The sequence below is a fragment of the Mastomys coucha genome, unplaced genomic scaffold, assembly GCF_008632895.1.
Source record: "Mastomys coucha isolate ucsf_1 unplaced genomic scaffold, UCSF_Mcou_1 pScaffold22, whole genome shotgun sequence".
In the NCBI taxonomy this organism is placed as follows: Eukaryota; Metazoa; Chordata; class Mammalia; order Rodentia; family Muridae; genus Mastomys; species Mastomys coucha.
In genome coordinates, this window is record NW_022196905.1 from 134367059 (window position 1) to 134382044 (window position 14986).

General features: G+C 48.6%; 1 protein-coding gene across 4 annotated transcripts in view; it reads right to left on the reverse strand.

Annotated features, from left to right (window-relative positions):
* Mad1l1 (mitotic arrest deficient 1 like 1) overlaps window positions 1-14986 on the reverse strand; it is a 314427-nt gene that overhangs the window by 90406 nt on the left and 209035 nt on the right. For all 4 annotated transcript variants that reach the window (XM_031338516.1, XM_031338517.1, XM_031338518.1 and 1 more), the window contains one exon: window positions 7021-7111. In XM_031338516.1, the coding sequence (XP_031194376.1) occupies window positions 7021-7111 (91 nt within the window). The remainder of the gene's footprint in view (window positions 1-7020; window positions 7112-14986) is intronic.

Consider the following 14986-nt stretch of genomic DNA (forward strand, 5'->3'; position numbering starts at 1 on the left):
TGGTTAAACCACAGTGCTTTCAGATTATTTGGTTTTCCTAAACCAGAGTTCTTTATATGGCCTACAGTGGCCTTGAACTCATTATCCTCCTGCTGACTGCTTAGATCAAAGGCTCCAAAGGGGTCTTTCAATGGCCATGGCATCCATAGCAAACATCATGAAGCCTCTCAAGACATTTCCCCTAGAAACCAGAGTCTTATCCATAATGGCAGGGTCAGTGTTATATCTGCCAATACCACATGGTATGGCAGAGAGTGCTTCATTTGAACAGAGAATACTGTAAGGCTGTCACTACAAAAAGGGCCGGCCACCTGGACCAACCTAGCCCATCTGTTTTGGGCACAGATGGTAAAAAGGATGCTGAATAGTGCCAGCTATGCCACACCCTATAGAGCACTGCTTCTTCTCTGTAGTCCTCCTGGTCCTTGGCAGCTGTACCATTCATTCAGCTCCCCATGGAGATAGTCTGCCTGGACAGTCTCCATGTTGGTGCTACTATGCTCACCTCTCAGTGTACTTGCTGTAGAGAGTGGTGAGAGAATGTCAATACACCCAAAAATATGAGTCACAAGTTTCTATAGTTCTGGGACATTAGAATGTGGCTCAGTTATAAAGCACCTGACTAGAATCAACCAGAGACTAGAGGTGTGGCTCAGTGGTACAGCACCTGTCTAGACCCCAGTGAGGGACTGTGGGTGTGGCTCAGTAGTAGATCCCTTATCATGTACAAGGCTGAGTTCTATTTCTGAATAGCAAGAAGAAAAGGGAGGAGGAGGAGGAAGAAGGAGGAGAAAGAGAAGAAGAAACACCACCACCATTAGACTTGTAACGTTCTCAGTTAAATCATTTACAAGAACCTCAAGGAGACTCAGTGTTGTCTACAATGTCTGCCCTTCTTGCGCAAGCATGCTGGCTGATGTCTCTTAGTCTGGGAATCTCGTTTGTGTCCCTCTGGAACAGCTCTGGTTTTGTCTTGTGTCTTGCTGTGCACACTGCATGTATGAGCAGTTTGTGTGGGCGTTTACCATCTTCACCAGTCTTTTCTATTTTTTCCCCTTTTTCTTTTACTTGTCATGTAAAAGTGAGATCACTAAAACCTTAGATGTATCAAGAGAGGAAGATAGTCATTGTAGCTGGCTTCTGGGTCATGTGTGCTCCTGAGCAGGCTTCAGGTAGGGATTCCAATGGGAATAAGCTAGAAAGGCACAAAGCTACTACAGGATAGGACCACTAGGCACACTTGAGACTGTCAGAGAAGACTGCTAATTGCAAGCCAGGGTGCTGAGGCAGTAGTCGGGGGTCTAAGGATCCAAGCTGGGATCTGTGGAGTATGAGGATCCTGGAATCATTGGAAGTCAGGGTTCCACAAGTTCAGTGCTCCAGCAAGGAGAAGCAGCTGGTGCTTGAGGGCCTGTAGGCCCAAGGGACTAAGCTCTGTAGGAGGTGACATTAAGAAGAGGAGGGGCTTTGTATGGAGGGTGCATCAGTTGCTCAAAAACAATCAAAAGAAATCAGCCTGTGGAAATTGACCACACAAATGCCTATCAGCAAGCCGGCTGTTTTTAGTCTCCAGTGTTAATAAACATGAGCTGCCTGCATTCACCTCTGTGGGTCTGTGCTCTCTGTCCTTTCACTGAGCATCTCACTTCTCACAGACATTCTGCAAGGCAGGGCATGGAGGTCACTCCAGGAGAGATGCTGAGCTCTTCTCTGTCAAGGCCAGCTCCCAGCCCTGGTACAAGGTAGAGTCAGGAGGGACATATACTTGTCTTTGTGCAAGATGCTAAGGCACAGTGGAGTATGATGTACAGGCCTGCTATCCCAGCTACACGAGGTCCAAGACAGGAAGATCACAAGTCCTTCAAGGCCTGCCTGGCCTACAGAGCAGGCTTTCAGGCCAACCTGGGTAACATAGTGAGACCTGTCTCACAATAAAAAAGAAAAAGAAGGCTGGGGATATAGTTTAATGGTAGAGTATTTGCCTAGAATCTCCCTGGGAGGGGCTGGGGCATGGCTTAGCAGTAGAGCACTTGCCTAGCATACCCAAGGCCCTGGGTATAATCTGAATACTGCAAAGAAGAAAAGGGAAGGGAAAAAAGTAGCAAAGACTGGTGAAGGTTATAAAGGTCCACAAGGAGTTCCCACACAGAAACTGTCCATACATAACAATGCCTACAGAAAGATACAAGACAAAACCAGGTCTGTTCCAGAGGGACACAAAGGAGGTCCCCGACTAAGAGACATCAGTCAACATGCTGGTGCAAGGAGAACAGGCATGTAGACAACACTGAGCCTCTACATTCACCCTATTCCCATGACTGTAGGCAAGACTCCAAATCTGCAGGAGAGTTATGGACATTGCCCACAGGGAGCTGCACTGAGGTCCTGGACAGGGGTTGGAGGTCAAACGCCACAACAACACAGTCTCTGTGAACACCTGGAGAGGAGGGTGTTGGCCATGGCTAGGCTGAGGAGGACAGGAGTGCTAGCATAGCTGGGTTAGGCAGAGTTCGTTCGTTCATGACAGTGGCAAAAGGGGTGTCTTGCTTGGTCCTTGCAGCCTCTACCAGTAGACACCACTGCATGACACAGAGAAAGGTGGGCCTCACAGACATTGCAGGTCTTTGGGAAAGAACTGGGCTGAGGAGTCACAGTGGGCAGGGACTGAGATGCTCCTAGAGGACACTCAAGTCTCTGCTCTAGTGTCTGAATGCTCGTATGCCATTTCTTGCTCTGTGGTATGCTACAGCCTCCCATGATCCACTACCTTCACACAAAGAGCACCGATGCCACCTCCTTAGTGTCACTCAGCACTCAGATAAGGGTTAGGGGCATCAGAGCCTTGTGCTCGCATGGTCTTGAGCTCAAGGATCCAGACAATGCTGGGTTTTTTTTTTCATTCATTTTCTTAGGACCGTGCCTGTCACGGGTGTCTCGTGGTAAGTGACACCCTGACATTGTAGAAATGTGTGTGGCAGGTGTGGGCACAGGAAGAGATGAGGCTGGGCACCCTAACCGCACTGCTGCTTGTGACGCAGACAGGAGCAGGGACGTCTGCAGGCTCAGGAAGCTTTCCGCTCGCAGGAAACCCAGCAATTTTCTGCCCACTCCATTTCCAAAAAAGATATTCTGATTTTAAATGTCACTGGGCAGCCGTCTGGGCTCTGTTCTGAGCAGCACTTTAGAAGGACTGCAAGGTGGTATGGACACCAGCCTAGCCTCCCCTGACTGTGAGAGGAATGTGCCAGCTCAGAGGCCTGGCACTGGGGTCCACTGGCACAGCCTCACTGGTGGAGGGAGGAGCTCTTCTCCATGATGAGGCGATACTGTGGGACGGCAGGAGCCCAGGCGTCAGATTCCAGAGATGAATTCGCTTAATTACATGCATGCTCGAGTGCTTAGAGGAAGTGTACAGATGTCTGCAATTTAGTTTCAAATGCATCAAAAGAATAAAACGGACTAATGGATGGCAGAGGGATGGATAGGAATGTCATACAGCCACAAGTGTGATGTTCCCGACAGGATGTAGGTGGTGGGTAAGTGGGCATTCACTGTAAAATTCTTTCAATTTCTCTATCTTGAAAATGCTTGCAGTTAAAACACTGGGGAAAAGCAGCAAGGCCCAAGTCCATGGAGGCCCGCCCTTAGCCTATAATCTGGGACCCAGGAGGCATTGACAAGTCTCAGGGTTGGCTCAGCACCCCACGTTTCACATGGAGGAACCTCACTTGTCACCATGCAAGGATATGTCCTGCCCTGGACAGGCTCCTCTGCGCCTCAGGGTTGGCAGAGCCCCTGACAGGCTTCTCCTTGGTGACCCTATACAGTATCCAGACCTAGCTCATCAGAATCACTTATGTGGAGAAGTCTACGAGGAGCATGGACCTCTGTAATCAAGCAGCTGTCCCTGCTCTTAGGGAAAACACAAGGTATCTAAGGACAGAGACTGACAATCCCTGTGTCTGCTTCTGTGCCAGCCTTAGTTTCCCCATCTCTAAGGAAGGCCTTCCTGTAGATCCTGCCCCCACATTTTCCACACAGGATCTCACTATGTAGTCCAAGCTCTGAAATTCTGAACAGCTGCTACAGTGCTGAGACTTGAGGCCTGCACCACTGTGTCTAACCTCCCAGAAGCTTTGCCAGGGCTGTCTGTGAGTCATAAGTTTGTTGTCCACTCAACCCATTGGCACGTGAGCCCATTAGACAAGTAGACCCTAGTACCCGTTTCCTACTCCCTAGCTACACTAGCAATGCACACAGGTCACTCTGGTCAGTGTACAAATAGCCAATGATGGCATGCATCAACTTGGCAAGTCTGCATGCAGCCGCTCTGATGACCCGTCCACTGAGCCCCCAAGCACACCCACGCACCCAGCTCTAAGTGGTCACCGGAGTTTTGTTTCCTCGTCAACCAGCTGTGAACTAATTACAAAAAATCCTAACTAGTTGAGCTCCCTCTCTGAGCATATGTTCCCAATTAAGATGAACCGCAGCTGATTTTAATCAATCTTCCTTGAAGCGCCAACTTGAAGCCACTCTTCTTCTCTAGAGGGAAGAGTGAGGCAGGAGTGGGAGTGCAGGAGGCTGCCTGCATACTGAGCACATGGGTAAGGCTTGAGGAAGCCCAAAGGCTAGACCACAAGATTACCAGTCCAAGAAGCTCCATTAGGGCTGCAGAGGAGGCTGGGTCTCAAAAGGGGCTGGCATTAAATGCTATGGACAGGCCATAAGAAGCCCCAGGATGGATGTTTCTTCCCCAGCACCAGAGGGGCCCAGGTTCAAGACCAACATATAATGGGAACGAGGACTTTGACCTTGATGAAAAAGGAATGACAAGAGCATCTAACAAGGCCTTGCAGGCACTTGGGGAATAGCAGGGGATGGGGGAGAGAAAGGACCTAGCACAGGATTCCCTCAAGGATCCTCATCACCCAGTCTTATAAAGAAGGTACGGCAGCTCAGATAGGAAATCAGCATGTCCAAGCCACCCAAAGTATGTGTAGGGGGCGGCCTTTCTCTTTTCATGTGTCCAAGTCACCTTCTGACCCAGGAAACTCCTCCTGGACCACTACTGAGCCAAACCCAGGCCTGTTTGCCTTTCCCTGAGGACCAGTCTCATGTGTCACAGGTTCTGTCCCCATGTGCTCAGAAGGACCTGCAGCCACCCTGCCATTCAGTGTTACAGACCAGCTGCTCACACGGGAGCTCCTACACACACCGAAAGGACAGCAGATGAGGAGCCAGCTCTGACATTGAAGTTGGGTGGGAACTGTTCCTTATCATAAGTGACTAATGCCCCCTTGGAGAACCAGTTCAGTCCTGGGTGTAAAAATCGTCCCTGCCCAGATGTGACAACAGCTGGGACACACAGAACAGACCCAGTCTGGCAGCCACAGCCTTGCAGTTAGTATGGGGCCCCTGAACTGAGGCCAGTGACCTAGGAAGGAGACTCAATTATCCAAGACACAGACAACTGCTGGGCTGGCCTACCCACAAGTTTGTCTGACAAGGGTATAGGGAGACACAGAGGGGACAGGCTGGTGTGTAGTGGGAACTGGGCCAAACTCCCAGGATCAAACAGCTGGAGTAAGTGGTTTGTATTTACTAATAAAATAGTGGACACAACCTTGTCTGAAAAGACCTTTAGTGTGAATGGTACAGGACAGGGATGCAGAGCCGGGCATTCTGACCATCACCTGGACTTCCTGATATGTGCCCATCTGGGGAGTCCAGCTGAGGTCCAGTACTGGCTAGGGGAGAAGGTGATTTGGGATGCAATAGGAGTCAGGGAGTCCTGCTACAGCCTCCAGCTCTGAGATTAGAGCAAGGCTGGAGGACAGACAGCAGTAGCGGGGAGGGGACAGGGAGGGGGCGAAGGCTACACAGGACAGTTAAGCCTCATGGGGCAGTCTGAGTAACCAATTTCCCCAGTCTGGCTCTGGTAAGCTCCCTTCCTGAAGCACAGCCTACAGAGGTTGTAGGGACTATGGGGCTCTCTAGAAATTTCTACAACAGCTGCCTCTCCCCCACCTCAGGCCTCCATGCCAACTGGGCATACCGTCCCTGGATTCCTGATCATCAGTTGACATGGATATTGCTCTCCAGGACCACAGACTCAGCCCTCCATGCCGTTTCTGACCATGCTGTGAGTACGGTTCATGTATGTATGCACTCAGTGCCTGCCTGTGCACAGGGCTCCACACAGAGTACAGAGCAGGGGTGGATGTAGTCACTAGCACTCTGGCCCTCAGGAAGGCTCTGAGCTGCAGGGCTCAACAGTGCCAACACACACACACTTGTGGTCCCATTCTTGTGTCACCCACGCGGGGCACAGAATACTGGCACCTTCTCTAGCTGTGTTGTCCCTGAAGTGCCTGCGAGCTGCGCTGAAATCCATTTATCCCCCTAACCTGACACAGTTCTGTAGCCAGGTAGCCTTGATTCACCCTCCAGCAGCCCTCAGCCCAGGACATTGGCCCAATTAGAACAGAGCAGAATGACAGGTCCTAGGGCTGGGTATGAGTACAGCTAAGGTTCAGAACACCTCACTTCATCAAAGTTGTCACCTCTCCAATCACCAAGATTGGTAATAGGGACACGATTTGATTGCCTCTAATAGGTGCCAAGGTAAAAATCAATGGCCTGTCTAGAAGCCAGGCAATCTCTAACCTGTGGGCTTCTTGCCATGAGCAGTGTGATCAAGAGGAAGAAAACTAAAAGAAAGGAAACAGTCCAATGCAGACAGCAGAGAAGGTCATGACCACAGGGACATAGGAGCGACAGTGGACGGCACCAGAGAGAAGAGAGGCTGAAGTCAGTGCTAAGAAGCACAAGAACCAAGGGCATGAAGCGGTCCCTGCACAGTGAGCCAGAGAGGCATAGACCTGTGGCCCTGCAGAACCCAGCAGTAGCTCTCAGCCAGGTAAGGTGGATGTATAGGAGGAAGTCTAGGTTTCATTCACGGGAGCTAGAAGGAGTAATGTCTGTGCAGGGAACATCTCTCTGGCCACCCAAACCTACCTGTAGGGTTAGTCTCTCCATCTGCATCTCCAGTGCCTGCTTTTCCTGTTCCAGACGGCTCCGTTCACCCTCCAGCTCCTCCACCTTCAACCTGCGAGGAGACGATGACATAACCAGGTGCCACTACCGTTCAGCACAGATGGTAGGTCATGGGGGGTGATTCTGGGGTGGGGGGACAGCAGTGCATAGCACTTGTTCAGGTGTAAGGAAGGACTCAAGCTAGGGGAATCTTGGCTGACCCTGACACTTGGCTAGAAGCAGGTAAGGAATCTGTCTCAGGCCCCCTTGTCTACCCTAGAAGGTGATTACAGGCTAGAGAGGAAACTACAAATGGAAAAACAACCTCAAGAGTCTTTAGAGCTATGGTTCTCAAGCCTTCCTAATGCTGCAACCCTTTAGTACAATTCCTCATGTTGTGCTGATCCCAGACCATAAAATGGAGGTCCTCAACTTTGTGTAGTCCAGAAGCCTGCAACAAAGTAGCCAGACAGCTACAAGGGACTAAAAGAAAGTGTCCAGAGAGTACTTCGGGACTAAAGCAGAAACCAAAATGAGCCAAGAGCAAAGCTCTGGCCACCTGGAAATGTAACAACACATACGAAATATGCTACTCTAAGAAAGTAAAGGAAATCTGCAAATATGTTGAACTGGACACAGTGTATCCAAGAAAGCCAGGCGCAGAGACAAAATGTATAGTATCCAGTGTTCTTATCTCAAGTCAATAACCTAGGCTTCCATTCCAAGAATAGAGAAAAGGCTGAGGTGATAGGTTTGCACCTGTGATCCAGCCATCCTGAAATGGAGGCAGAGGGGGCCGGGAGTTCAAGGGCAGTTTTATGAGCTAGGATCTCACTGTGTACCCTTGGCTGGCTTGAAATAGGACATAGAACACTCCAGAACAGACCTAAAGGATGGCCACAAAACAAGTCTTAGTATATTCATTTAGTAGAATGCCTGCCATAAATAAAGTTGGAGATCAAAGGCAGAGGGACAGCAAGAGGTAATTCAACAGCCCTGTTAGGAAGATGGCTTTGTGGGTGATTGCTTTGAAAGCATGAGGACTTGAGTTCTATTCCATAGTGAGAACTGTGGAATTTTAGTTTCTTAAAAAAACACAGAAATATAAGAACATGTTTTCATTTTAATCCCAGGTGTGGGGATATAGAGTTGCTTCAGGTCATCCACATAGGCTGACTAAGATTTGCCTCATGCTCTGGCAGGGGCATGATTTTGCCAGCTACAGAACGCTTCTGTGATTGTATGACATTTCGAATTCTGGGGACTTCTCAGAGGTGTGGTGTGGGTTGTTGGTTGGTTGTTGGTTATAGTCTGTTAAATAGTAAGGTGCAAAGAAGAAACAACTACAAGAAGAAATTAGATATTCTGGTGGAGAAGATCAAAGTTGCAAGGATCTCAATGCCCCTAATCAGCAGGAAGTAGTCTAATGAAAACACCACCCATTTTTCAACCCCCCTCCCCATTTCTCTCTCTCTCTCTCTCTCTCTCTCTCTCTCTCTCTCTCTCTCTCTCTCTCTCTCTCTCTCTCTCTCTCTCTCTCTCTCTCTTTCTGTGTGTGTATGTGTGTCTGTCTCTCCTCTCTTATCTAGGGTTAGGGGGTTGAAATGGTAGGGAAAAAAGGGGGTGGAAAATGGTAGAAGAAAAACCTACTAAGTAGCAAAATCTAGATAAATTATTGCTCCAGCACCCACATGAAAAGCTGGGCATGCTGATGCAATTTGTGATCCCAGTGCTGGGGAGGCTGAGACTAGAGCAGTGGTTCTCAACCTGTGGGACTCAAATCCTTTGGGGGTGGGGCATGTGTTAAAAAAAAAACAAAACCAAAACCCTTTCACAGGGGTCACCTAAGACCAACAGAAAACATAGATATTTACATTAGGAATTGTAATGGTAGCAAAATTACAGTTATGAAGTAGCAACAAAAATAATTTTATGGTTGGGAATCATCATAACGTAAGCTGTACTAAAGTGTCACAGTATTAGGAAGGTTGAGAACCAGTGGTTAAGCTCCCAGCCATTGAGATATGCTGGCTCAAATGACAGATGTTAGGCTCTATAAGGACTGACACCTGAAGCTGACCTGGCTCACACATATACACACTCAACCACACACCTATAAAACAAAAATTTAAGAAACTACAATGTGAAGTAATTCCTAGGACAAAAAAGAACTCACAGGGGAGATTAGGAGACACCAGAGACAAACACCAAGTGGAAACGGAGAACTCCAAATACAAGGAAGATGTCACATCAAAGATGACACAATGAGCCCAAAAGAAAAGCAGGGAAGGAGAGCAGCTTGAGCTGACAGCTGACAGCTGACAGCAGACTGGAGACAATGAGGATTGGGTTGTGTGAAAGATAGCAGAGGAAACTCCTAAGCAAAGCCAACCAGAGAGAAGAGCTCACCATGAACCTGGAAGATGTGAGAGGGCACCACAAGACAAAGGTCATGAAAGGATGCTAGGGACAACTGGGCACACATCTGAGTAGCTAAGATGACACAGGCAGACTCCTACTGATGCCACCTTCTAAGGTGACCCCCAGAGAAGCAGATAAACCTGTGATCAATGTGAGGGTCAAAAGAAAAGTCAGGGTCTTTCAAACAAGGGAAGGCTGAGACAGCGAACACAAGCAAATACTCCAAGGATCATACAGTCTTCCCAACTTTGCAGAGAAAGAGAGGAGGAAGCACCCCCCCCAAAAAAAAACCCAGCAGTGGGCAGACACTGAATAGAGGCAAAGACATTTCCAGAAAACTAAGGCCAAGCTAGGCATGGTGGCATAGGCCCGCCAACCTAGCTGTGTGGAGACTGAGGCAGCAGGAACAAGAGTTAAAGGCTTTCCTGGGCCACTCATGGGTTCAAGGAGTAGTTTGTGGGATTCTGTCCCAAAATGTAAAAAGTAGTCATAAAAAAGGGGCTGCGAAGGTAGCTCTGTAGGGTGCTTGCTTAACACACATGAGGTCCTGGGTTCAAACTAAAAAACTGCAAACCTAAAATTAAAATGAAATTAATATATGAAATAAAAACTAAAATTGTTTTTTAAAAGAAATAACTAGAACTGAGACCAGTAAACCTGGGGGACAGGTGTGGACCTGCTTAGTCTATGAGCTGTTCCCTGAAAGCTTCCCATGTGGTGGCAAGGGGTTGAAAACAGCAGGAATCCAAGGCATCGCAACACCTAAGTGTGCTGTGCGGCCCACTAATGAGCCAAGGACAAGAAGCCCTGCTCTATTCTGTTCTCAGTTGACACAGGAAAATCCCTTCACCAAACCTGACACCTTGAACACAAAGGGCAGCAGCCTCCATAGGACATGCCATTCCTGAAACAAAAACAAATGAACAAAAACAAAAACAACAAAAAACCAGGGATGTAAAAAAAAAAAAAAAATTTTTTTTTTTTTAAGGCTACAGAGATGGCTCAGTGGTTAAGAGCACCAGTTGCTCTTCTGGGGGCCTGGGTTCAATTCCTAGCACCCACATGGTAGCTCACAACTGCCTGTAACTCCAGTTCCAGGGGATCTGACCCCCTCACACAGTCACATCAAATGCAGGGGAGGACAGCTGCAAGCTTTCCTCAGGACAAAGCCTGTGAGGTGATTCAGTGAATTAAGGTGTGGCCTGATGACCTGAGTTCCAGCACATGATGGAAGGAGAGAACGCTTTCCTGAAGGTCATTCTCTGGCCTCCATATTTATACCAGGGTATGTGTGTGCGCTTTCATCTAAACTGCCAAAAACAGCATGGACAAGCTCTGTTGAGTATTTCATCTGTTACAGCATCAGAGAGAAGAAAACATCTGGGGACAAATTTAAACAAGGCAAGGTGACATGATCCCCTAAGACATACAGAGCATTGCCAAAAAATAAAATAAAATAAAATTTAAAAAGGGAAGAAAAAGAAAAGAAAGCCCATGTGCATGTTGTGGACACCTGGGGCTGGAGCAATCAATGGCTTGGCAGTTGCAAACACTGGCTGCTCCTATGGAAGAGCCGCCATCCACATAGGTTGGCTCCAAGGGCTCTGGTGCCCTCTTCTGGGATTTACAGGCACCTGCATTCACATGCACATACCCGAGCAAACACACACACATTTATTTACACATAGTTACAAAATAAGAAAAAGTCATCTTTATAAACATGTAGATGCTTGTGTTCAGAAACAAGTGAACTTAATGCTGAGGCTATCTGGGGTAAAGCAGACAGAAAAAGAAGAGCCAGCTGGGAAGAGGTACCTCCTGCCTTTGGACTCAGCTATGGGGCGAACCATTCCTTTAAAGAGATGCCCCCATGAGTGCTGTGCTGAGTGGAAGGTATCAGCACAGAGTCCACCCAAGTGGGCATGCTGGTCCAGAGCTGAGGAAGCCATTTAGTTAAATGACTACATCCACTATCTGTTCACTGCCACCCAAAGGAGCCTGCACAGCACACAAAAGTAAAGCACTGGCCTCAAAGACAGAAGAACCTGAGTTTGATCCCCAGAAGCCATGTTTACAAAGTCTGGGTGGAAACAGGAGGATTCTGGGGCTCTCTGGCCCACCTCCCTAATCTGCTTGGTGAGTTCCAGGCTAGGACTCAAAACACCAAGATCAGTAGTTTCTGAGGAATGTTAAATGAGATTTACATCCTGCCGCCTGGGACACAGACACACACACCTGCCCGTGTGCCCACGGGCCCTCACACACAAGTTCACTAGCTTATTCAGGAGCACACTCACAGAGGTGGGAGCAGGCGCTGGGAGTCCATGTCCAGTGATACAAACCAAGGGAAGATTGCAGAAGGCCCAGGGACACAGGGAAGCACACACTCAACATGAAGACAATTGGTTGACAGTATGAACAGCATGCTTCTCTTTGTTTTCCTTTAGTTTCTTTTTTTTGGTTTGTATGTGTGTTTCACTTACAAAACAACAACAACAACAAATGAGCTGGACATGGTAGTACCCGCCGCCCCATGCCTTTAATCCCGGCATATAGGAGGCCAAGGAAAGAGAATAAGGGGTCAATGCTAGCCTGAGCTATATAGCAAACTTTACTTTAGAAAAGAAACAGCAACAACAACAAAACCCCACATACAAACAAGCATAGGTACTGATAAAGATGGCCATGTGAACACAGCACTTAGGAGCAATCTCTCAGAATACCACTGCAGTTGAGAATAAAGGCAGTCTCATTTCTCTGAAGCCTAACTACAGAAAATAAAAGGGACAGCATCAAAAACTCCCTTAGAAGCTGGAAGCAGATGGATGGAGTGGGGGAGGGGGATGGCCCTCTGCAGCTGATACCTGACAGCACAGAGCCCACGCAGGGGTTCCTAGAGCAGGATGGGGGGGGTTGAGCTGGGGTTGAGAAGGTCTTCCAGAAACTTCGTACACTTAAGGAAATGCAAGTCCCAGCTTCTTCCTGCTTGCTCAGCTCTCTGAATAAACGGCAACAGCTTCAGCAACAGCATCTGTTCCAGCAGATTTGTCTCTGCAGGGTCGGTCATACATGTCACTGGCTGCCAAGACACAGCCCCATCCCATGAGCACCAGGCTCCCTTTGGCTGTACTTTGTAGATACCCTCTGTGTTGTGGAAGACGAGTGAGTCAAGATGGTACCCATTAGGCTTCGGCTGGTGAGCAGGGTTCCTAAGGGACCCAACCTGATGGGCCTGGAACCTTCTTTCTTTGGAGTATTTTAATTGTGATTCACATTTAAAGTGTTCATCAACCTCACTATACACCTTGGTTCGGGTGTTTGTTTTGTCTGTACCTTTGAGGACAGACAGAGTCTCACATAGCTCAGGCTGGCCTTAAACTCATCATGTAGCCCAGAGTGGCTGAACTCTGATCCATCTGCCTCTACTTCCCTGGGCTGGGATTATAGGTGGGGCACCGTGCTGGGGGTAATTTTGGTTCGGAAGGCTGCCTAGGCCTGCTAGTGACAAGCTGGTGTTCCTGTACATGCCATCCTTCAGAGGCCACGGGCTCTCTATATCAGTGTCCCTGTGTCATGCCTGAGACCACTCATTTGCCTCTCCGAGTACATTTCACTTTTGTTGGCAGTTTGTCAATTTTATAGATTTTCCCCCCAGAAAAACAGCCTTTTGCTTCTGCATTTTTCACAATTGTGTTTCTTTTTTCAAGTTCATTACCTCCTCCTTCCTTCTCATCCTGGGCTCCTCTGCTTGCCATGTCCCTCCTGGTGGCAGGGTCAAGGCCTCTGCTCTGTCAGCTGGAACACTCGGCGCCGCAGGTTCTCTTCTCTCTGAGGATCTGATCTGATGAGCGTGTTTTCATTAGCGTTCACTTGTTCTCTTCCGCACTTCCCTTGTGATCCATAGGTAGTTCAGAACCATGCCATTAATTTCCCCATGGGTACAGCTTTTCCTCTTGCATTCTGTTACTGACATCTAGTTTGAGTTTGGTCTGGCCAGATGACATATTCTCTATGCACCTTTAATGTGTGTGCCTCTGTGTGTGTGTGTTATACACACACATGTATACATGTATGTGCTCATGTAAACACCCATGCAAAACATGTGGAGGCCTGAGAAGGACATCAGGCTTCCTGCTCTACCACTCTCAACCTATTCTCTTGAGACAAGGGCTCTCCCTGATCTCCAAGCTGGGCTGGTAGCTAGCAAACCCCAGCAACCCTCTTGTCTCAGCATCCTATGCCACTGAAGTTACAGTCAGGCGCATGAGCAGCCATGCCCAACTGTTTACCTGGATGCCAGGGATTTGAACTAGGTCCTTATGTCCACATAGCACAGAGCTGATACCCACTGAGCCATCTCTGTTACCTGATCTCTTAGGTTTTATGAGGGTTTGCTTTATAACCAAAGACATGGCCAATAATGGGGACTGTTCCCTGTGCATCCTAAGGGTATAGAGACAAAAATCTCCACAAGCATAGACTGGACTCTGATGGACAGTGATGACCGGCTGCATGCCTGCTCATCCTACCAAGTACTAGGGAGTAGTGTGCATCCATTACCCAGGCTGATCCACTTCTGCATTCCAGAGTTCTGCCATTTAGTACAGGCAGCAGCATGGGATGAGAGCACACTCCATCATGGAACAGAAGAACCCAACACTGGTGGCCGTGAGCATGGCTCCTCACAGGGTCCAGAGGCTGGGCCATGCCCTCTCAGCAGAGCAGGCACTGGCACTTGTGGCCTTGTTCACACTGCTTTGCTCTGGTGGAGAAGAGGCAGGAGCTGTTGGGGACACATGATCCCTTCCTAGGAATCTCAATCAGCAACTCAATCGGCAGTCAGAAGGCTACCCGCGTCTAGGCTGCCCCTTCCTCTTTGTGGCCCAATTTTAGGTGTTTCTGTCTGTGTCTACTGGTACTAGGCTACCTGCCTCTACCTCTGCTTCCTCAGTCTGCCATGAATATACAGGTCTACAGGTACGGGAAGAGAGCCCAGGAGGAGAGGGGTTGCCCAGTGAACAGAGCTATAGTACCAGTCAAATGGTCAAGACAAGCTCCCCTTGTGAAGAAACAATGACAAGTGACAAACAATAGGTGTCCTAGAGAGGGTGACCCAGCTAATGCACACTGAGTAGCAGTCACAGAGTTCCTGCTTTCCCTCCAAGAAAGGCCAACATATTCAATGTCCCTGTTGTGGTACCCCTCCGTTCTCCCAGAGCCTAGGAATGCCGGCTCAGCCTGGGGCCCAACAGACAGTGAGCAAAGCTGGAAACGGAGAAGCTGTGAAGTATGATTAACAGGTTCTGGCCCAGACATGCAAACCCACAGTCTACCCAGCTGCTAAACCACAGACATTTAGGATATCTCAGAGCTCCTGTCTGACAGTGGAAAGTAACGAGCCCAGATTTGTTCCAGGTGAGAGGCCCTCAGCTGCCACCACTTAGCTTTGCACTGTCGCTCCCCAGCTTGGCTTCACAGAAGGATGGTCCAATGCCACAGGTGTGTGCAATTCACATACCATATGGCA